At 36.4% G+C, this 24,714-nt stretch overlaps 1 protein-coding gene across 2 annotated transcripts in view; it reads right to left on the bottom strand.

Annotated features, from left to right (window-relative positions):
• The window catches only part of MAP3K2 (mitogen-activated protein kinase kinase kinase 2), a 53,245-nt gene that overhangs the window by 17,191 nt on the left and 11,340 nt on the right, over positions 1–24,714 (bottom strand). For both annotated transcript variants that reach the window (XM_048309241.1, XM_048309240.1), the window contains exons 2-10: positions 16,800–16,869; positions 14,345–14,463; positions 12,736–12,776; positions 10,133–10,232; positions 8,226–8,339; positions 7,495–7,594; positions 6,476–6,606; positions 4,484–4,563; positions 2,535–2,602 (exon numbers count right to left, since the gene is read on the bottom strand). In XM_048309241.1, coding sequence (XP_048165198.1) covers positions 2,535–2,602; positions 4,484–4,563; positions 6,476–6,606; positions 7,495–7,594; positions 8,226–8,339; positions 10,133–10,232; positions 12,736–12,776; positions 14,345–14,463; positions 16,800–16,803 — 757 coding nt within the window. In that variant the 5' untranslated portion in view covers positions 16,804–16,869. The remainder of the gene's footprint in view (positions 1–2,534; positions 2,603–4,483; positions 4,564–6,475; positions 6,607–7,494; positions 7,595–8,225; positions 8,340–10,132; positions 10,233–12,735; positions 12,777–14,344; positions 14,464–16,799; positions 16,870–24,714) is intronic.

Genomic DNA, 24,714 nt, shown 5'->3' with positions numbered 1-24,714 from the left:
GGAGAAAAGTATAAGATAAGGGAGAAAGTCCCTCATGCATAAATAACTGGCTAGAAGATAAGTACATAAGGGAGGAAACAGTCAACAGTTCCACAGGAATCTGGGCTAAAACTCATGCAGTTTAATTATCCATGAATTCTCAGTATAGAACAAGGAACAGTGAGGTGACAAAATCACTCTGCAAAATAAAACCAACAGAAGAATTAGAGAAGGCCTTTAAGAGTCTGTGTGACTGGATATTAAAGTTGCAGATGAAATTCAGTGTAGGCTTCAGTAAAGGGTTGTGATAGAGACTTCCAAAAAAGCAGCACCTGAACTCTTTATTATCTGAGAAGAAAATTAAATCCTGTAAGATACACTGAACAAAGTTTTGGTCTAGACCATACCAAAGGACTTAGTAAAACTGGAAAATATTTAAAAGTACAGAGATGATCAAAGATACAAAATTGCTTCTCCATAAGGAATGTAGGCCTCTATATACTAGAAAAGCAACAGGTCAAAGGCACACACAGAGGTCCATAAAAAACCCAAACCAAACCAAACAAATCCAACTGAAAAACTATAACAACAACAAAAAAAGCCTTAAAAAAAAAATATCACAAAACACATACTTCTTCATAAAACACAATAAACTGCACAACTTTGTGTTGCAACCTACAGTTGATGCTGAGAAAGTTTATACAAGTTGAAATAGGGACAAGAAAAATTTGTAGAAGGAAAAAATCCATCAAATCATAGAAGAACATCTTGCATTTGCAGAACCCTTGAGCAATACGTGACTAGGAATATATTCTGAAAGAGGAACATTACACACCCTTCTATAGAAGCCAAGTACTGGTTGTGGCAGGAGGAAAGACTGGGCCAGATGGACTTTTTTTCTGCTTCTGTTACACATCAAATCATGAGAAGAAATATTGAATATGGAATTAATGATTGCTGTGTATCCCACTGTTAACTGGGACACCAGAATATCCCATGAGAAAAAAACCCAACAAGCCCCCGTTAAAAAATATTGTAAAATGATCTTATTAGAAAAGTAACTGTAATGAACACAAATAAACTAGATTAGGATTATACAAAAGGCAAACTAATTTCTGACACTTCCAACTCTTTTGGTACTTATCTCTGCCACCTATATGCTTCTTACACATAGTTTTCATTTAAAAGTGGTGCAATCTGTTAAGCACTCTAGAATTCTAAAAAAAAAAAAACCTTACCCTCAGACATTTATCTGGATAAAGCTTCAAAATCAAAATAAAAAGAAGCCTCAAAGTATGCAATAAACCAAAGAAACAAAACCCTTTTGATTTTCTGGAAGCTAATTATTGTTCAACAGCAAAGTTTTGTAGTGAGACATGACTGTGAGAAGACACTTCAGAGCCCTTTCAAGGTTACCCTCTGCACTTCGCAGCCTGAACCCTGCACAACAACTTGGATTCAAGCCAGGGTATTGCATGAAAAAAACATTAGTGGTGATGATTAATTTATAGGCACAGCCCCCAGTTCTCCATCCTTTCACTTTGCAGTGCTTTCAATTACAGAAGCCATGAGCATTTCAATGTGATCCTTATTTCACACAGAAGAAAACAAAGGCTCCATGTACTGGTTTTGGCTGGGATAGAGTTAATTTCCTTCGTAGTGGTCATGTGGTGCTACAGTTTGTATCTGTGGCCAAAATGCTGTTACTAACATAGGGATATTTTAGTTATTGCTGAAGCACATTTACACAGAATCAAGGCTTTTTTTTGCTTCACACACTGCCCAGCCAGCTGGTAGAGTGGGCTGGGAGACACAAGAAGTTGGGAAGGAACACACCTGAGACAGCTGGCCCCAACTGACCCAAGGGATCTCCCATACTATCTGAGGTTGTGCTCTGCAACAAAAGCTGGGAGAAAGACAGAGGAAGGGAGGACATTTGTAGTGATGGCATTTTGCTCTCCAAGGTAACCACTGGGAGTGATGAAGCCCTGCTTTAGTGGAAATGGCTGAACACCTGCCTGCTGATGGGAAGTGGTGATTGTTTTGTGTGTGCAGCTTTTGCTGTACTATTAAACTGCCTTTATTTTAACTCAGGAGATTTCTTACTTTTCCCCTTGGATTCTCTCCCCAGTCTCATGTGGGGGAGTGAGCGAGAAGCTGTGTGGAGCTTAGCTGCCTACTGGGGTTAAACCACACCACCTCCAAATGAAAACAATTAACCACGGCTATACACCAACTTAGAGCCGGATATTACAGCCCAGTTTAACTAAGTGTTGCATGCCCCTATGCACTGCAACATTTGTTCTTTTTACAGAGGCAGTTACACTATGCACACTAAGAGTGCTGTCACACACGATAGCCTGGAAGAAAACATTTGGAATTTCTTTTATTTCCATGGTACCTTTTACTGTGTGTATTTGGTGTTGCTTTGCTTTCTTCTACCATATTGTTTGTGTGATACAATACTTCTCAATGTGAACATCCCTTCTAAGCCTTATTATTTGCAAGAGGAGCAGTTCCGGAAATCTAGTGTGTCTCCAGTGACTTTTGCCTACCTGAGAATTCCTGATGATTATCTGGATAGCTCTGTGCTCTTGGCATCCGAGACTTGGGATAGTTGTCCCTGGAAGGGTAAAAACATACAGCATCTAAATACATACTGTTAATCTAATATTTAAAACATTTAATCTTACTGTCCTCTTACTGATGAAAAGCCACTGCTATACAGGTTGCTGCACCAGTTTACAAACGTAGAACTCAATTCTAGTAGGTATCTATAACAATTGAAGATCAGTAACAATGGAAAAGCTTGCTTGTTGAGCTTAATGTAGTAAGAAAGCAACAGACTCTGTTAATGAGCAATGATATTAGTAAAAACATGAATTATCACAAGTACGGCCACAAAGGAACACTGTAATGTTTAACACCTTTATGGCAAAACACGAAGGTTTACAGACTGGCAAAATCTGTTATACAGCCTACAAAAACTCTTGAGGAAATTTAACCAAAGAAATGTAGAACCTTTTAATGAGGAAAAATATTTCCTCTTCTCTCCATGAAAGTCATAGGATTAAGAGAGTGATTTTATTGAGTTATAGAATGATGAAGAGTTTCTTGGTTCTTACATGATCACATTGTTTCTTACCTACAGTTGGTATGTAAGTCCCAGCCACCAAAAGGAATGGATGGGATTGCCAGTCAGAGTAATCGATTACAGTTTATTTCCATAAACATACCAAAACAGTGTCCTCCTTTTTCTGGTAAGAATTTCTCTAACGGGTAACAGAAGCTAAATGGAGACACAAAACCTACATCTTTGTAGGAAATATTTAAATGGAAAAAAAAAAAAAAAGGAAAACAAACTAAGTAGAGGTGACAAATTAAGTAAATAAAAACAACCAAAAGAAGTTTTGAAGAAGAAATATGAGTTGCATTAAGTTTGCTTTCTTTCCCCACTCACCCCTACCCCACAAAAAAACCTAAATTTGGCAATTGGGTAAAATTTCTTTTCTGTGGAGCTACATTAAACACTGCATGTATAACCTATCACACTACAACCACAAAATACTTTACATGTCTATTGTCTTCTTGCTTGTGAAATGCACACTAACTATTTAACTCAAAACTGTATTTGTTAGACCAAACATATTTGTGTCCTCAAACCACATATTCTCAAATGAAATGGTAGTACTGAATAATACAGCTCTGATTAATTGCCACAGGCAGTGACCTCCAACTTTTTACCTTTCCACTAATTAAATAAATATTTAATTAGCAGTGTCGTTTCACAGTTTGAAATAAACAAAGAGCAAATCTGCACATTAAACCCAAGGTTATTTGCCTGACTACCATAAATCAAACACGAATATGTTCTGCTTGGCTTGGCTTGACAGTGACCCCCTCAAAACACAGGAGTCTCCTCAGAGGTCAATCCAAAAAGACCCCCCACAACACACACTGCCTCTTGCTGACTGGTGGGCTTTAACGAAGAAAAGTAAGTTGAAAGTTTGCAATAGGAACAAGGGGAGAGGAACAGAGAGTAATTGCAAAGGAAAGGACGTCATTGCCTGTTGAAGCCTTTAAATGATTCTACCCTCCTTCTGGAATTGGGTACCCCCTGCTTTAGCAAAGGAAAGCCTACTTAATATGGCAGTGCCTAAGAACTGTAAATTTAATGGAGTGGCTCTCTGCCAAGGAATATACACCACACATATGTAAGACCTAGCAACATGTAGTAAAAACCTTCAGTATATTTCTTGCCGGACCTTAAGTCTAAATTTTTGCAGTTTAAATACCAATTATTTTTTTTAAAAAAGAAATCTACAGTATTTTCCATGTATTAGTAAGCAATTAAGTTTCAATAAGCTTTTATAAACATGCTATAACTTACAAAGGAATTTCTGGAAGAAGTACTGTCACTGGAGAGAAGTTGTATTTTACAGCTGGGACATTATGCAATCTAATAAAGATAAATAATGAAATAATGAATATAAATAATTTTTACCCATCTAACGGGCTGTCAAGTGAGGGGCAGCTTCCCGAGCCAGAGTTTTCAGGACTGCTCAAAGACAATGGGTCCAGCATCTAATAAATAAAAAACAAAGGAAGACCAACAAGTTCAAGGGGGTTTTTTTCAATTTTTTTTTCTAAATAGTTAAAGAGTTTTGTTATTAAACAGCTAATAAGAAACAAATCCAAATCAGATAAGGACTGGTAAAAACAGAGTGGGAAGCTTATCTGTTGCCTTCCTAAAATGAATGTTTTGGTATATTATATAACATCTATTATTTTCTATGAATTGGACACCAGTCTTTTGCTGTAAATTAAGCAGTTATGCCTCCAATTTTTATGGTCTGTGCTGCATCTTAAAGGTCCTTGGCACATACTTTGCCATACACCAATCAAGGACTTATTAAAGAAATTGTGTCCCAAAAGTGAGTTTGCACTCTGCAAACTCAAACACTTTCATGAACTCTGTATTGGGGAGAACAACATTTATCACAGGCTCAGCATTTTTATAACTCTTGTCTCATGCTGAACAGTGTGTCTAAACAAGGGAAGAAAGGGAAGAAAGCCCATCTGGAGCCACACTGATTACCTCTCTAACCCAATGTACTATGGCCCAACTGGCAGCCCATGGGTTTTACCCAAGCCCCCGCCATCTCCTACAGAAAGTGTGGGGTCTGCTGTCAGAGTGCAAATAGCTGTGCTCAGGCTGATCAACAGCAGAGCAGAGCAAAACCCTCCACTCCCAAATTCCCTTCTTGTCTTTGTCGGGCAGGCTGTGACAGATGAAGGCAGCATGGCCAACACTTGCCAAGGTGATGTGGCAATGTAGGGGGAAGGGAGCAAACAGAATTTGTGAGTTCTCATTCCCTCAAATTGGCCCTTGAGGCTGCTTAGGTTGAACTAACCTGGCTTCCTATGAAAGTAAAATTCATTAATTTAAACCTGCTGACAGCTCACACAGCTATGCATACACGACAGGTTATATATACATTTCTGGAATACTTAGGAGTGAATGGACATCCCAGGCTTCAGGGATCATCTGTCTGTCTGACCAGTCAGTGACCAGAAATTACTTTGCCCAGGCCAAAAGTAATTATTTCACTGGAATGAATCCAAACCTGGGCTGGATTTGACCACATGGCTATGATAATGAATAGCCCTGGTCTGGAAAGCAGGAGATTCAGCCTCTATTCTCAGCTCGGCCATTAAAATTGTGCAACAAATTGCACTGTCCCTTTGCCTTTATTTTTACTTTATCATCTGTCTTTCATTTAGTCAGCTCATAAAAACTGTTGCCTCTTGCCATTTGTAAATACACTGCCAATGTCAACAACAACTTGAAGAGATTTCGGTATGCAGCATTATTTTTCCTTCCTCCTTGAAACATCTCTTTCTCCATTACCAATTCTGTGAGCAGTTACATTCCTGCTTCTTTTCCTGCTGTTTTGAAGGGCAATTTTTACATTCAGAGAGCAGGATTTTTTTTCCTCACACAGAATTACAGAACATTCTGAGTTGGAAGGAACCCACAAGGATCATTGAGTCCAACTCTGAAATATCAACTGAGTCCAAATAATTCTGACAGATCCAAACTCTTTCTTATATCTCCTTTTAATTACCTGGAAAAGCTGTAAAGCTGGTCTAGCTTACATATCATTCTCATTAAAATAAAGGGGCTTGTGCTTTCTAATGTAGACATCTCTGCAGTTATTCCTATCTAGCACTATCTCACTCCACTATTGTGGCAGTTAAGAATATTGTCTTTCTCCTTGTAACAATATATTTAAGAAATTGAAGAAACATAAAAAAACCCAACCAAGTTCTGCAAGACTAAACAGCACAATTATTTCAACCTTATGTCATCAATCAAGTTTTCAGGAGTTATCACAAATTTTTTTGCTGTTCTTTCTAATAATTCCATATCCTTCTTGAACAGCAGTATTTCATAAATCAACAAAAACTTTAATTTCAATAATCACAGATGTACCTGATCCATGCTTTCTGGAATGAATTCACCCTCACTGTTGATACTGGTGAAGGACCCATTTCGAGCCACCTGATGCAGCTCATCTGGAATGTATCCTGGGGGCGGTGAACTCCTATCACGAGTATTAGAACCTTTTGAAAGAAAAGGGCCAGTCAGAGTCTCTCCACTAACCCAGAATTCAAGGGCTTTATTCAAATGCTTCACAGGCACTGAGCCTACCTGGATCCCTTATGGCTTTAGGAATTCCCCAAATGCCTGTGCAATACAAGACTTAAGTATAGCATTTAAAATCTGCAATTGAGAAATTACGAACTTTGGGGCAGAGTTGCCTCAATGACATTAAAGAGAATTTTCATTATACAGGAACAGAAATATAATTTGCCCACACATCTAGCTGGCTAAATTCCTTCTTTTGAACAAAATCAAAATTGAAACCCTTCCACCCATGTCAACCAATCCTTTCCAGCTCTTGAGAATTTCAGTTTTTCTTTGTCGAATATTAAGTCTGTAAGAACATAAATACATACATTCATAATAAATGCATAGTAAGTTAAATTGCCTGGAAAATTATTCATTAAGCTCTCTAGTTTCATAATTAGATTTGGAAGTTAACATCACACCAACTTTAAAACATGAATAAGCAAAAAGGTTCTATCAATCCCAAAATCAGTATCTTAAACAAATGCTCACACATGAAAAAATATGGGGGGTCCTAAACTGAGCAAGGAAACACACTGCCATATAAGCAGATTTTTCAGTAGCTCATTCCTGTATCTGAAAATACCCTGAAATAACTCTAAATACTCTTATTTACTTGTGGGGTTTTTCTGATAATTTTCTGTATTATATATATTTAAAACACTTGTCTCAATATTCAAAATCCCCTCCCCCAAGTGCAAATTCTGTACTAGAGTCATTGATGAGTAGAAGAGACATTCTGTGTTGAGAGCAAAATTCTCTTGAAGAGAATGCTGTAAAAGATGTTTTTACAATTAAAGCTATTGAAATGTGCAGCTTACCTATTACAGACAGTCGCCTTTTTCTGTCTGTCACACCAAACACCGTATTATCTAAATCTTCCAGTGAGGGCAAGGGTTCCACGTTATTTACGCTGGGTGACTGAAAAGGCAAAAGTATTACAACCTGCAGTTACCACTTTACCTTCTGGACAATGAAAGTACTTTGTAAATTTTATATGCTTTGTGCGGTACATTCTGTTTTTCAAGCAGTCAAAAAAGCAGCTTGCTGATTTACATCACAATTTATCTATTTTAGTAACTCATTTGTACTCTTTTAAAATTTATTTTCAATATGCACCAGTATACAAATCCTATGAATATCAATGCCATGATTTGTTAGATAATACCAAAGTACCTCAGCATTTAGTCTATAGACCACTAGTCTTTGCTACAACAAACACTGAACTTCCCACAAAGAAGTGTCACCAACCTATGACTTAAAGAACAGTTTCAAGTAACTACCATTACTTAAATTCTATATGCTTTTTTAAAAATCATTCTACTAAGGCACACTTTTCTACCACTGTAGGGAAGGCAAACAAAAAGACAGGAACAGGATCTAGGAAAGAGTTAAAACTGAGTCAGTACAAAATGCTAATAGATGCTTAAAGTGAAATGAAGAAGCAATCAGTATTACATTCAATTGGAAAAATGCCATCTTTAAGAAAAGATACAAATTGTACTTTGTTTTGAAAACTGAGGAAAAAGATATTTAGCATGTCAACTCATACCTGTGTATTTCCATGTATTACAAGCAGTATCTTGAGACTTTTCATATGTACACTACGGTCAAGTAGTTCAACAGCTTTGTCCAGGTCATCCTGTGTGGTTAATGGAATTACAAGCTACAAAAAGAGGGGCAGGGGGAAAAAAGTCTTAAACAGGACACGAGAAAGAAATGAGGAAGTCAAGTGCAGAGTAAACAAACAGAATCTCTTCTTTCATACCAAACAACTTGAAAATAAACTTCATTAAATGATCCCCTTAAGTATTGAAAGTCTGTAGTTCAATCTCAACACTTCCTTCAGATGCCTTTACTAAGGACAGCATGGTGGAACAAGTCCTCACAAGAAGCAACCATTTTGCATATATAGAACTAAATATCCAAAAGTTTCAGCAAAATGGGTACGATTCAGTCAATGCCTAAATTAACACAAGTCTGTAAGATAAATAAAAGTCCTATTTTATAGAGCATAAAGCACATTTTTGTATCCCAACTATTACAACTATACTTGTTTAAAATTGCATCACTAACAGAATTTCTCCATTGAAAACCAGAATTTGTTAAGGATCCACATGCAACAACTATAGTCCTCACTAGAATCTTACTTGGATCTAATTAATTAGAATTAATTTGGCATACACGTATCTTTAGAACAGAAAACTATGCCATTAATGTGCAGCTGAGATCTGAATTCTGTTACAATTTAAACTGGACTTGTGTTTCAGGAGTGTAAATTATAGCTTCCGCTTGCAACAAAGGAACAACAGAATACAGATTTTAAAACCTATTCTACTTGTAAACAGCCTCAGTCGATGCTTCAATGAAACATCAGTCAAAATACAGGACTTTTATACAAAAAGAGTTGGAATGAGGAGGAAGATCTTGATAAAATGAAGAGTGTGCTTATTTGTTAAATTGCACTTTTAATGCCAGTGATACATTTTTACCATCCCATTTCTCAAAGGTGATGGGATGATTTGCCAGCTAGTGCAGAAGTTAAGAAGCAGAAAACCTACTCAAATGCCTAAAAATCTACCAGTGGAAGGAGCTGAGGCTAAAACATTATGAAGTGCTATTTCTTCTGGCCATCCTAATCTCCAAAAGCCTTCTGTTGGAATTCTTCGTTTTGAGGATCAGTTTCACAGAAGTGCCTGGTAATGCAGTGAGTAACCAACAAACAGCAATCACTGGCATTTTCTTCTGCAAATATGCAGAATACATACAGCAGTTGCATTGTGCATAACCAAGCACATGAATAATCCTTCATGCACTTTGCTGACTCAAGACAAAAGACAGATGTAACCCCTATGAATGGATCCTGCATCTGTAAATACGGTTGCTATTAGTAATTCCATGCCTACTTCTAAAGGAAAGCCAGAATTAATACTAATCAGGCATAAGTGGCTGGACAGGGCTGGCCCTGTTACCAAGAAATCTTTGGGAACCAGCCACTTTAAGAGGAGCAACAGTTAAGCCTAGTTGTCCAATCTACACATTAACTAAATGCAGCATTCTAGCAGCTACCTAGCAAGATTAATCCTTGAAGAAAAGGATTTACAAGAAAGGATAAATGCTATTTCAAATTGACAAACATGACAAAGCTCAAGGAGGTGAAGACTTTTCCAAAGACACACAACAGAGCTGTGGCAGATCAGGAAGACAATTTACCCATTCCTAAACAAGTCGGAGACTTCATTATGATATAACACTACTCATTAAACATTTCATGCATTTCCTGCCTATCTGACTTTGGACAAGACTTTGAGAAAAAACGCACACACATACTAGAAATCTGGGGTTTTTTCACAGGAGTAAGTTTTGTCACAGAAGTGGTTCCCACTACTTACAAGAGCAAATTTCAGCCTTAAAATGATCAATGTCCAAGGCAAGAATTTAGAGGACACAGAATATTACCTCATTATTGCTGTAATGTAAATCCATAGTCTGTCCAAAAGCAACTTTAGCTTTAGCTGCAAGATCTTCAAGTTTAACAGGCCTCGGTAATTGCAGGATCCTGAAACACAATTTAAGTTATAAAGAATTTCTGTCCACTACTTATGAAAATCTGGCAACTCATTACTTAAGAACTATCTCAGAACTAAATTTATTACTAAAAAGACTGTAAGAGGCTATACTTTATTCCCTGTGCTCCATATTCTGAGACTTTCAAAAAAGAAAGAAAAGCAGTGAAAAAGCTAAAAGGGATAATCAGACACAGAATTAGATTTCATTATGACTATTTTACTTGCTTCCATATGGCATGCTTAAGGTTTTGCAAGACTCAGTTTCAGAGGGGAATTCTTAGAAATGTCTACATTTTTCCACTTGAGAAAACTAATACGGAGTACCACAGGCTGACAAGCATAAGCATCAGAAAGGAATTACTCCTGTAGTCCCCATTTTTTGGAAATCCAAAAGACTATCTTACCTGAGGAAGGTAACTAAATGTCACCATCTTTACCAAAATGAACTACACACTCAAACTGCCCAGTCCATCACTAACTGTGCTTCAAGTGTGCACCTGAAAGAATGGTGCAGTTGTAGGTCAACAACTTAGATTTTCTATTAACTCAATGTCCCATCAAACCGATTAGCCCAAACTGCCTAAAACTAACCTTTTTCCTATAGAAAACCGTTGTCTTTTTTGAGATACTAGAGCATTAAACAAAAAAGAGCTTTAAATAGTGACTAAGCTATTAAGGTACATTGAATTCACATTCAAAAAGAAAGAGCACTCAAATTCTGTAAAGTAGAAAAGTTAGCAAAGGGGACCTGTCTTTTTCATGTGTAGTTCAGTTAGTAGTACACTGGTTTGGGGGACAACTTTTCTCACTGAAATGAGGCTAGAAGCCAGACCACTTCCAATTAAAAATATTTGTTAAAAAATCTTTTAAAAAATACCCTAAACAAGCAAACAACAAACAAAGCCCCCAAAAAACCAACCAACACCAATTCTCACTGTAGTTAACAATCTGGGCAGCAAGCCTGCAATTCTACCCATCACACTCCTTGGAACGAAGTGCCACATTCACCACTAAAAGCAAGTCTAGAATCACTTCTCTTTTCCACTTCCCATTTTAAAAACTAGTTAAGCCATTGCATAACTTTTTTTTCTTGCATCATTTCTTTACTTGATCTTCAGAGCTACATGCTCAGGCAAACAGAAGTATTACAACACATGCTGAGCAATGAGCCTAGGCTGCCCCGTACCCCTGGGCAAGCAGGCTAAAGTCACTTGGGACAGCTCATAACAGAGCTAGGCTCATGAGCTTAAAAACTTGGGAAAGGTAGTTTTTCACACACTTACTTTATGCTTGTATTAATAATGAATTGATTAACTTAGTCCACTGTGAAAGTGAAATATGATGAACTGCAAAAGTACTGTCTATGCAGACTGGCAGCAAGTAAACATTTCTCTGTTTTAAATTCATGCTTCCTCTTATTTCACAAGAAATTGTTAGGTAGAAGAGACCTCAATTTTCAAAGCCTTCAAAAAGACTTATTCCCTCCAAATTACTTAGAGCACTCAGCCATTACTGATGCACTTTTACATGTGATGTTCGGAGGAGTGATAGGAAGAAGCTGAAGAATGTTGATACCTAGGGAACACTGCTCTTTCACTGCTCCATGTGAACGGAGAGCACATCCTATACTCAGCATGGATACACACTCAACTACTGCCTGTCACACTAAGGGCTGCCCAGAACTATTAAAGGTTTTATTTGAAGCCTATTTTATTGAAGAAATTTATTATTTCTATTAAGAATAGCATGCCCAGGATATTATTTCCTTTTTCTGTAAGTATTTTCAAAGACCTTATTCTATAATAATTTCTCTGTAGGTAGAATAAAATTTTGTACTTTCAGAGAGAGATAGGCAAAACAAATTGTCAACAAACCAGTTCTTCGTGGAATTATACACCAAATTCTGTAAAAGCTTTTGAGCACTCACCAGAGAGGAGATTATATAGAGACAGATGTTTATATACTTTAAGCAGGTGCATCATCCACCTCTCATAAACAAAATACAAATAAATTTTAACTGACTAAATGAAAACAATCTGAGTCTAATAATTTTCCCCTTACAGTTGTCAGACTGGCACTCCTGAAGTACAATCCAAGCTCTTCCTCTGGGTATTACAGTAACAATAAATTAGCATGCAATTATTACACACACGGTGAAGGACAAAAATTTATTTTCTGGTCTATTCAAACTTGAGATCTATTCTAGAGATCTAAGTAATTGTTCAGGACTACAAACATCTATCTGAAGGGTAAGCAAATGAAGGATATTACATCCGACATAGTTACAGTATAATATTTAGGTATTTATGCATACTTAGAACCCACATTTTAAACAGTTAATTCTCTTTAAATTGTGTTCATATCAAAATTAAATTTAAGCTCAAACAAAAAAAACTTAGAGAACTGAAACACTTCAAACTGTTAATTTGAAATTTTATGACAAGAGCACAACAAAACTCTGTAAATAATTAAGAGACAAGACTGTTTCCTTACCTCTTTTCACCTCGATGTTCAAATTTGACTCTAACATCGTTCTGTAAGAAAAGAGATAAAGGAACCACTATTAGTTTGTTATCACCTCTTTTGATGAAGCCCATGAACTCTCATTCAATAGTCTTACACTAGAACTAAATTCCCTATTAATTTTATGTCCTTTCCAACATATCAAGTATTTTAACAAGCTACTTCTGCTGAGGTACGTGATAGAGGCTTAAAGAGTTAAAAACCAGAAAGTGTTAAAAATACAAAAACTTATTCTGAAGTACAATGAATGCTTCTGTAAATAAACACATTATTTTCTATCAATATATGTTAATATAACAGATTTATGACTTCATATTTAATGTGGAACTGGTTATCAAAGAATTCTCTATCCTGAATAGGCAGATAGCTCTAGCTACCAATAAAATGTTTTTACGTATACTTTGCAGCTGAGCACTCCAGGCCTAAGAAACAGATCTTGTTTCATAAGCATTACCACAGAAATCCACATGTGCAATACATTTCCCAATAACCATATCTGTATATATTTGCAGCTACATGGAAATAAAATTGCTTTGCAAAATCATCATTTTAAGAATCAAATTGTATTAGCAACTATTGCAGGAAAAACAATAATGCCTTCAGCCACAAAGTTTATCCAAGTAATAATGTTTCATCTTCCAAAAGAACTGATTTACAAATGATTACTTCCAAAATCCACAAATTGAAACAGTGATAAACATGTCTTCTAACTTCCTAAACATGCATTATACTCAATTCATTTTGGATCATACATGCATGTTACCACTATGCCTAAAGGCACAGCTCAGATGTGAGCTCCACAACAGTAGCAAAGCTCCACTATGTTATACACTGAACTCTCAAAACTTTCAAAGCACAGAATGAAAAATTTATAGCCATCTGGTTTTGACAGTTTAAGAGGCAAATATATCTGAATAGTTTGATTTTTAAAAGGTTAAAATAAGCACGAACTGAAGTTTATTGAACTGTAAACTATGGATCCAATCAAATGAACATACAATTAACTCAATTTGGGTAGAAGTCTACATCCTCTCCTACTCTATCTACATAGTAGTTCAAACCTATCAATTAAGTATTTACTAGTTTTCCATTTGTGTTCAGTATGTACAGAAAAAAAACGCAGCTGGAAAGAACTCTCATTTCCAGCACACGAACAAGAAATTGAGGCCAAAGATGCAGTAAAAGAGTTTAAGCATATTTCTGCTTCTGTCCTGACATTCTTTGGTATGATATAGGTGACAACTGGGTAATCTACTAAACCCATAAATTTATTCCTCGGTATTTTAAAATAGAATCATTCCAATATAATAATAGCAACAGCTATAAAATCACTTTACATATAGTATAAATACCTCTATAATCTTCAATTTATTTATTTAAGCATACACTATGACCTGCTCTGAAATGCCACCATTTCATTTTGCTGCTAATAGAAGAACATGAACAAAGAAAATGGCAGCACATGTGGGAGACTAACAGCTCATTCTGGTATGCTCACTGGTCTGGCAAGAAAAATAATTACAGAAGTCACAGCAGGACATCCCATGTTTAGTACATTAGTGAGGATATTGAAGATTACCTGTTTCTTAGGCGAAGATGACTTTGGTTTTCCTGTTTCTTGCTGGGGCAATACAGGACGACTGGCCTTATGAAGCACAGCCAAATCCTGCATGATTGAATTCAAAGCTTGCTGCTCATCTGCTCAGGGAAAAAGACCAGACAAGTGTAAAAGACTTACTTTTGAAGGGCATTACTGTCTAATTTCACAATTAGACAGGCATTAGTCTAAAGGTCTAAAACCCAAGAGTCTGCATTACACTTCAATACATAATTGCCAAATTTAAAAAAAATCGTTGCCACATTGCAAACATTTTTATTTTATTTATCATTAACAGTGCTTAAGGAAATAAACAGCTTAATCAGTAACCGTAAATTCAGTAACAGGTATAAAAAAACTGAAGTCATAACAAAGACTAAACTTTATACAGCTACAGGCTGTATTAATAAGAGAAAGGGGATGCAGGGGAAAGCCTTGTCTACTTCAATTCAAATAATATCCATTGATTTTTACTAGAAATAATACTTCCCGCTCCCTTCCATAAAACAAAGAATAAAAAAGCAAGTTCCTTTGAACTACTTCTCCTCTGTCCTGAACAGGTATGATCATGCCCACAGGAAGCATACACAAACTCCCACATGAACACCTCAACTGCCTGAGCATCTGCTGATAGCCCATGGAGCATTATAAAAATCCAAAACAAAAACCCCACTGCAACAAAAAACCAATCCACAAACCAAAACCAAAATACCACATAACTTTACCAGGACTGAAAATACAGACAGCTTTAGGGCTTAAAGGAAGAATTCACACGGAGAATCAGAAGCACTGAACCCAGGGGACAATTTAGGGACAGGAATGCTACATAACTTAGGCTTCAAGTTTACAAAAAATCCTAAATCTGACCATCTGCTGCAGCTGTGATGTCCTGATGTCCTGTTAGACAAGATTTGCCATAGAACTGCAATGCTCCTTTAGCCAGGAAAGCACTTAGGAACTCAAAAGCCTGTACATACAACACTAAGAGAAATTTATTTCTATTATTTTGTATTAATTTCTTGCCACAGCAATAGTACTGCACTCAGTATATATCAAGAACACTGGATAACGAAATTTATCTCCAGAGGTGTTGACTGTGTGCCTTCATGCTCCTTCACAATGGATATGTTTGTTGAAGAATTCATTGCTAAATGCTGTGATTTACAAAGAACCGTATTTCTCAAACATGGACCGGAGAAAAGCTCAGCATTGAAAGCAGCAAGCAAGCATCCCATGTATGCAGCAACAATGAGAATTCCTTCACATTCGATTAAAATATAACCAAATATATTTATCATATAAGGAAATTGTGGGTTTTAAGTGTTCTAATTTAACAGATTCCTTACGGATCAGAAAGCTGGTCTGAAAATTAGTAACTTTGATCATCACTCCTGCTGTCATTATTCATAACTCTACTAAGATGTGCAAATCTATAAAAGCAAGTTTTACCAGCAATATTTAATGGCAGAACTGAAGGTGCTCTTGCAGCTCAGTTACTCATTTCTCACACTAAAACACACTTCAAAATTTGCCAGAGTTAAAACAGTTGAACTATTTTATTGTGTTATGGCCTATTCTAGTGTTCAGCAATGCAAAAAGTAAAATAATGCTTTAGCAGTTGGTTGGAGTTCCCAGTGGTCACTAGATTGCATATTTTATACAAAAGAAACCAAAGTACTGTGGCAAAGCATCTACAGTTACTAAATATCCACTATGACTCAACAACCATTTCTCTCACACGAAACATTGGATAATATCAGAAATCTGAAGAGTGCTGTATTCCTAGATTGAGCAACTTGATTGTTAAGCATAAAGTTAGAAAAAATAAGCATAACATTAAAAGATAAACAAAAGCAATACAAAAATGTGTGTGGTGTAGTTGGTTGGTTTGCTGGGATTTTTTGGAGGGAGCAGATAAATGATTACAGTAACATGGTCAACTCACTAAAAACAAACAACCTGAAAAATTGACATACAATTTAAAGTAAAACAAATGTGCTACATAACTAGAACAACACAGGCCCTCTACACAGAAGTAGCTTTGCACTGTAATGACACAAGGCAATGAGATAAAATTCTTATACACAGACTTTGTGTTTTGAGTTTGGTTCTTTCTAACAGCCATTACCACTTAGAGCACAGTAAGTATTGCTCAGTACCCTAATACCATGAACCTCAATTTCCTAAACTTGAATCTGTAAGTTATCACATAATGAGGGAAAAGTACTATGTTGCAAGGAAGGAAAACAAACAAACGAAACCCCCCAAAAAATCAACCAAACAAAAAAATCCAACCCAAATCCAAAAACCAAAAGGAGTATTTTCAATACTAGCGAAGCTGCTCAACACTGCCTTTCATGTAGTTGCTACACTGTGTTAAACAGCCAAAGCACACGTTTCGTAGGAACAGTAGTAAATTTTTACACAGAAGACTTACCCATTATGGCAGTGAGTCTGAAAACTCAAACTTCAGGGAAATGGTTGCTTCATTAGCATTATTTTATTTCCTGAAATGCAAAACCAAAAAAGCCCACACTTACTAAAGTTGTCAAAGCCATGTAAAACAGTCAACTTTTCATTGTTTATAGGCAGTTTTTCTAAAATTCTACATAGCAAACACGCATATAAACTACAAATAAGCTTGCATAAACACACATATGATGGGTGGAGAAAACAGATATTGCCCCCAAAGCCTCACCAGCCTGAGTAACATCTATAATTTCTGAATACACAAAGCCTGAGCTAAATACTCTTCTAGACTTCATCTGATTTTAATCTCTACCTACACCCCCAAATGATGATTAGATTAGTAGCTTAATTAACAGTAACACTCTACTACATGGGCTACCCACAACTCCAGATTATTAAGAACCAATTCTTTTTCTACAGGTCCCTGTAACTGCTGTTCAAAGTTCTGTGTTCAGAACTACATACATATAGTTCATATCTATAAATACACATGAAACTCACAGCACAGATCAAGAGTCGTCAATACCTACTGATTACATAAACTAGAAAACTTCAAGTGTTATTTTTCATCATAATTCAAGAACATAACACAGATATCCTAACTTCCCTGAAAGCAAATGGCTCTGGAAGACACCAGGTATTAACTTTTAATATTCAATATATGTTATCCAGAAAAGCAGAAACATAAGGGCCACATTTATGAACAAATCCAGTCTATCACAATATCTTCAAAATTGGCCAATTGAAAAAAAAAAAAAAAACCAATAATGAAGTATGAATTAAAATAATCTTTCTATAAGATGCCATTATGGAGCTTAACAGCAAAAAACTAAACACATCTCTCTAAACAGAGATGATTTGTTGTAATACAGACTAACACAGCAAAAAAAAAGTAGGTTTTTTTTAATTCAAGATAATAAAACTCTCTAATTTCTTAAGCAGTCACTGTAAAGAAGTAAGGAGGGCCGGTGTCCCTCCTCCTGTTTGTTGGCTGCAGTGGACCATCCTTCCTTCTGACTCAAGAGGCGAAAGATCTACCCTACTCTGATAAAACAGATGATTTCCCTCCAAGTTCATTCAAGGAGCTACATCAATAGAGTATGACTCATTTTTTTCTCCTTTTTTAAACGAAAGTTATTTTCTTATGGTTTAGTTTCTTACCAGTGTGAAATGACCCCTGATGCCACCATAGGGCAACCAGTGGGAGCACATAGCTGAGAACAGAGGGGAGGTGGGCCAGCTCTTTCAGCACCAGCCAGGTTTCTTGCTTGAATATTCTGCCAATTTTGTAGGTAACAACAAATTAATTACAGTTTTCCAAAAGATTTCTGAGCATCTTCAATTAGACATATAAGAGTTTTCAGCACTGTCTCTTACATCCTTATTTCATGAAAACAGTCTTTTTGAGCAGCATTCATTTCAGTGGAACTAGAAAGCTTCAAGTACTTATGGCATATTTTTCAGAAAGAAATTTGGACTTGAGAGCCATATGAAGGTCTCTGCAGGATACTGCCTTTTACCTATATATCAGATGAGTCACCTACTACCATCTATTACAAGCTCCATAATAACCAAGAGCAGCTTGGGCTTCTAAGGAAAACCCAGAGCTCCCACTACGTAATCAGAAACTAGTTCCATTAAAGAGCACACAAAAGAGCACATGAGAACAAAAAGAAAGCTGAAAATACAGTTGATGTGTATTCTGAGTTACATACTCCCAAGTCTATGGACAGCCTCACAACAGTACCTGAAACAGCTTCCAAGTACTGGGGGAAAGAAACTCCCATCTAATGCTTTGTAAAGTATTAAAACCTCTAAGAGTGTGAAAAGTAAACCTGGCCTGGGCTGCCAACAGCCTCAGACAACTTTTACTACTAATAGGGTCTTCAGTCTCTTGATACCACCACAGCAGGAGACAGAAAAATTTGTTTCAAAAAAAAAAAAAAAACACCCAAAACAAGCAAACAAAAAAAGAAAACGGTTCTGCTGCTCTGTAACACAAAAGGAAACTCATGAAGACAAAAAAAGCAGGGGATTTGTACTAATCTTCAGAAAGGAAAATGGGCTGAATTTTCACTTATTTGCTGAATGATAGTGGCCAATATCACTCAAAATAAGGACTGTATCTTTGGTCTTTGCTCTCACTCAAGATGCCAGGAGATCTGATTTACTTACTGAACTGGGATTAATTGCCTTTATGGCCTTAAATATCAGAACAAACATTTTTTCCCCATGAGCGATTCTTTGCACCTTTTGCATCCCCAAGAATTCAAAAAAGAAGAACATATATTACACGATTTCCTATGCTACGTTTTTTGTATCAGCAATTGTCTTGGAGAATCTTCCAAAAAATTATTCCCTAAAGTGCTTATAAAACATCTTTTTAATTCTGTATTTGATCCAACTGTCTTAAAATGAAAGCTAATACCATTTTCATAAAATGTCTGTTTTAATTAGCTGTCTTAATACATAAAACATAACAATGTATTTCATGACTTTGGATGACGTACTGCTGTAGTATTTCTTTGTAAGCATTTCAAAGAAATACAATAGTTCTGTGAGGCATTTTAAATCTTCTACCACACCTGAAGAAAATAAAACCAACTTACATCTCCACACAAAAACACCCCTCACGTTCTTCCTCAACCTAGCTGAAAAAACCCCAAAACTTGGAAGCTGAAGATATTTGAGCTTAAGGGCTCACACAGGGCTGAAGAACAAACATCTTAGGAAACTTCTCCTCCAAGTTCCTCCAGCTACAAGAACTCATTCTTTAGTATTAATCTGTGACATGTCTCACTAGAACATAAGATAATAAGCTAGCAGCCATATATTTCCCCCTCCAGTTCCTTCTTATTCCTTAAAAGGAAAAAAGCCAACTTAAGAAAATTAAATTTCTCTGAATAACTTATGTTTCTTACTTTATCGCTCCTTTTAACCAAAATTCTCTGTTCAAACATGAAGTATAATCAGTCACCTTAACAACCTCTGTGTTAGCATTTAGCGTTACTTTAAAAATAAGCTAGCAACATTAAAATTTCAATTAGAAACATGACTCTGACCCAATTTTATGAAGACCTTTATGAATTCACCTTGGGAAATGAAAAAAGACTTCTGTTTTTAACTGATCATTTTCACAATGGGCTATAACAACACGGTGGTTGTGGAGAGTGAGTAAAAGGAAGCTAACAAAAATCAACATTTTTTAAACAAGCATATATACATTCAGTAGAAAGGTAAAAAAGCATACCCTAATCCCTGGTTGCAAAGTAGCATCAGTACAGCGCACACACAAGAGTAGATTACAATCCAAGACAAAAAAAAAGGAAGTGAAATAAAAAATTGAAACTCGGAGAAAGACTCAGGAGAAGCAAAGGCTGCAAAACACAAAGAGCAGATGCAAAGGTAGAATAAAATTATGTCAAGGTCTTGCAGAGAGACACAAGCAGCCTGAATTTGAATATAATTAAAGAAGGGATGACAGAGTGAATTTCAAAAAGGTGTTTGCTACTCTTATCACATCATCAAAGAAGAATATCCTAGCAACAGAATTTTGGATATAAGGGTGGAGAGATGCTGATTCATATTCATGATTCACTTCCCACCAGCCACCTTCCAGAGTCTGGAAGTCTTTCAGAATCTGAGAAAGCTAAAAACAATTTCCAAGAATCGCCTGGATATCTTCTTTCTTCAGTGGCTTTCTCAATGCAAATGAAACAAAGCCTGAGGACAAGTAAGTCATGCAGACAATGTAGCTGCTTCAGACACTCTGAGCTAATTGCCCATTCACACACATTTCTATAATAACCACAACACAGTGCCTCTGAGTTACTAAATCAAGAACAAAAAAACCCCAGTGAAGCAAGCAACCTAGCTTAGCCTGATTTTGTAAGGAATTCAGACTAACATAGTAACACTCTACCTACATAGAAAGGTGCTTTACATCTTCAGAGCCCAAGCCTGTTTCAATAGTGGGGGGCAAGAATCTCAAGGACATAAATTCCCTCCACTAAATTTTCACTAAAATAAATGAGTGCAAGGATAAATGGTTACCAACCCTTATACCAAAGCAGAATGACATAATGTGAACTCAAAATAAGAAAGATGCACTGTAATTATTTCAATCCCAGGTAAAGATTAAGTCAGATTTACACTGTATTAGACATGAGCAAGTTAAACCAAAACAACATGAAAACAGTATCTGCTCGCACTGCTATTCAGAGACACTTGTCTATAATAGATGATGCAGAAAGAGCCAAGCAAAAATGAAGACTGAGCTTTCACAGGGAATTTTTCAGACTGTAGAATGGACAATCAGAATACAAAGTAAGACTATGAAATTTTATTTCATAGCAAGAAGAATGAGCCAGATAAAATGGTTTTACTCTAAAAATGTTATTCTTAAACAATCAAATGGTTGGTCTCACACAGCCAGCCTCTTATAAATCACAGCAAGCAAGGCTGACAAAATCTCAAGTGATCACCTAGTCAAATATACCTACTTAACCTTTAACCAAAATAATGTGCAGAACTGCTTATTAAGGTTTTTATTAAAAAAAAAATAAACACAGTATCTGTGAACAAGACAAAGAGTAATACCTAAATCTGAACTTCTGTAGCCATTTTCATAACTCAAAGCAACTGTTGGCATAAATGACAATAATGACACTACCTAGTGTGACAAGCATAGCAATCAGTATTGTTACAAGACATTAGAAGACACCTAAAAGAAGGTAACTCCATAGAAATGAACATAAAGAACAGGATTGCATATGGACATACACACAAATGAACACTGGACAAAAAGCCATCCTTTTCAAAGAATATGAAAGCAGCAGCAGTAACACAAAATCATGAATGATAGAAAAAAAGAGAATTGAAGAACGGTAACGAGAAAACGTCTAACAGTAACACATCAGATGTGAGATCAGCTTTAGAAAAACCTGGATCTTTAACATATTCTAATAATACATAAAAAAGGTATTCACAGGGAGAGGAGAGAAGGGAGAAAAAGATTAAACTAATCCAAATCAAAAGCCAATGATACATTGCTAAATTAAGGTAACATTTGCAAAACAAAACAAAAAGTAGGACTCAGTGGGTCAAATTTGGAACATTACAAATTACATTTAACTGGGTGAATTAAATAAAAGAAATATTATTCCTGTCACAGTACTATGGGACCTTTTTAAATTAAAATATACAGCAAGGGAATGAATGGATAAATGCTTCTTAGGAAGTATCTGTTACAATGTTTGATTCCAGCCTTCTTTGCACGCCTCGAGGAATCTTTAGGTCTGAAAGCCAGCAGGGAGAAATCCTGTCTGTCAACAGCATACCAGGAAAGGCATGAGCCACAGAGCAGTAATACTCTCCTCAGTTCTTTCTCTCTCATGTGCCCTCTTCTATTCTGAAGCACTTTCTTTCCCCCTTCATTTATCCCAACTTTGAGGTTAACTGCATTGGACAGGACACACTGAGAGCGTTCACTGAGAGCTGTGCTGTGCTAGGAGAGACTGGCAAAACAGCAGAACCAACCAAGCCCTGCCAGCTGACACCTTAGAGCAAGGAAGACAATCTAGAGCAGCATCTCTCATGACCAGGGAAGTAATTCAGGAATGACGGAGTCCTGTCCTGGACTTGAGGAGCATCAGACAGAAACAGCATTCCCCTCTATTTTTACCTTATAGAACCACAGAATCACTAAGGTTGGAAAAGACCTCCAAGACCATCAACTCTGGAACATCAACCTTTAACTAAACACCACCACATCAACTAAACCAGAGCATTAGGCGTCACATCCCGCCATTTCTTGGATGTTTCCAGGGATGGTGACTCCACCACTTCTCTGGGCAGTCCATTCCGATGCGTGACAACCCTTGTGAGGAAAAAGTTCTTCCTGATGTCCAACCTGAACTTCCCCAGGCACATCCCCTAGGCCATCTCCTCTCTTCCTACTGCTAATTGCCTGGGAGAAGAGGCCGATTCCCACCTTGCTACACGCAGCACCTCACTACATGTTTTTCCATAGTTACCATCATTCAACAGTTCCGTCCTGAACAGCTGAACTAAACCCTTCCATCACTAGAATGACTGTTCGACAGGAGAAACATAAACACATCAAATACATTTTCACAGAAAGAACATTTCTGGCTTATTTCCTGCAAAAGTACTTGGATTTATTTTAAAAAGTATTTTAATTCTTGTTTTGATTGTATGTAGCTTATTCAATATACATCCAAACTTTGCCCTGAATTTTCTCACTCTCTTCTAATTAAACCACTTTATTCAGCACCTCAAGCTATTTTAACGTATTCTACAGAGACCAAACAACCTTAAAGAGTACCAAGAGCCACCAACCTCTATGAGCATGATGGGCTTCATAAAATAATAGCAATCAACTCACTCATAGTTAACACCTTAAAAAAATTTTAATAAAAATATATTAAGGGGTAAAAAACCCCTCAGAAGTCTTTACTGAATTAAGATAGTGAAAGAGCAAGTGGTGATAAAAAACCAGAAAGAAATAGCCAGCATCCATTTTTTGTTCCAGTTTTGAGAAAAAAATCTAGAGGTTAAGTGCAAACCACACCATAGTGTTACTGGAATAGAAATTTCAGCACCAACAAGAACAAAGAGATAAATGCAGTATGTAATAGGCTTCAAATCAAACATTTAAAATTTGTGATCCAGGAATTTTTAAGTCTAACACTCTTCACAAAAGCAGTGGGTTTGTTTTCTGGATCATTCTTGCAAGTATTTGGAAATGCCTGGAAAACAAGAAGATTCTAGCGGATTGTAAATATTGTATAAATAACTGAGAATGATAAAGGAAAGGGTCCAAAAGCTGCAAATTGTTCTTATCACAGCAATCGATAATAAAATACTGCAATACTTAGCTTGGTTTCTACCATAGTAATAAATGCAAAACGCAGCAAATGCCTCAATTTCAAGGTTTATTACTACTGCCAAGCAAAATATGTCTTCTTGAAATAATTACAGATTAGTTAACAGAACTAACTGCAGCAATTACCCTACTTAGGGTTTTTCAACATATTTGGTTAAGTATCACATGATATTCGAGTTATTTGCTTTAAAACCTCAATTAAATAACAGGAAATTCAGCTGATAGATTAAAAAAAAAGAGATCCATATTCCTACTTAGCAGAAAACACCAATGAACACGATTCCCACTGCAGGCCCCTGGAGACTGACAATGATCAGGCAGGCAGAATGAGATAAGACAAGTTATGGCTTAAGGAAATTACCTGAATCATGTTTGAAAACAGTTGCAGTCCAGCAAAATGTATTTAAATACCATTAAGTGTTTTAAATACATATAATAATTTATTGTGGTTACTCTCCATTTGTTATTGATTAAAAATAACACTAAACACTTTAAAAATGAGATGAACTGCATTTATGGTGCTAAAACTGACAGGACTACCTTCTGAACTTCTATCCTTCCTGTAACCAGGAGGGCACCACTCCCAATTAGAAGCTGTATCTCATGCAAGTTTAAATATTGTGGTTTATTACATTCACTCAGTAGTGTTTTTGCATTGAATGCATTTTAACATAAAGACAAGCTTTTAGGAAATTGGAAAAAAAGTTGCAGCTACAAGATTGGACGGTCTCAGCAAGAAACAACTGAGAAGAATTATTAAATCACAATGTGTAACTATCTAATGTAAGTGCAATACAGCATTAAAGAGTCATAGTGGAATCCTTGTGTGCATAAAAATGCAGTGTATGCAGAAGCCATCTTGCTTCTGTACACAACCTACAGGCACAGTGCTCTGTGCAGACGGCAAGTGTGGGATGGCTGAGGCAGCAGAATCTTTGTGGCTGCTACAGAGGTATCAGGTATCTCTATGATGTGC

The sequence above is a fragment of the Corvus hawaiiensis genome, chromosome 7, assembly GCF_020740725.1.
Source record: "Corvus hawaiiensis isolate bCorHaw1 chromosome 7, bCorHaw1.pri.cur, whole genome shotgun sequence".
NCBI lineage: Eukaryota > Metazoa > Chordata > Aves > Passeriformes > Corvidae > Corvus > Corvus hawaiiensis.
The sequence above is the reverse complement of the archived record's forward strand: the minus strand, read 5'-3'. Positions and strand labels throughout refer to the sequence as shown.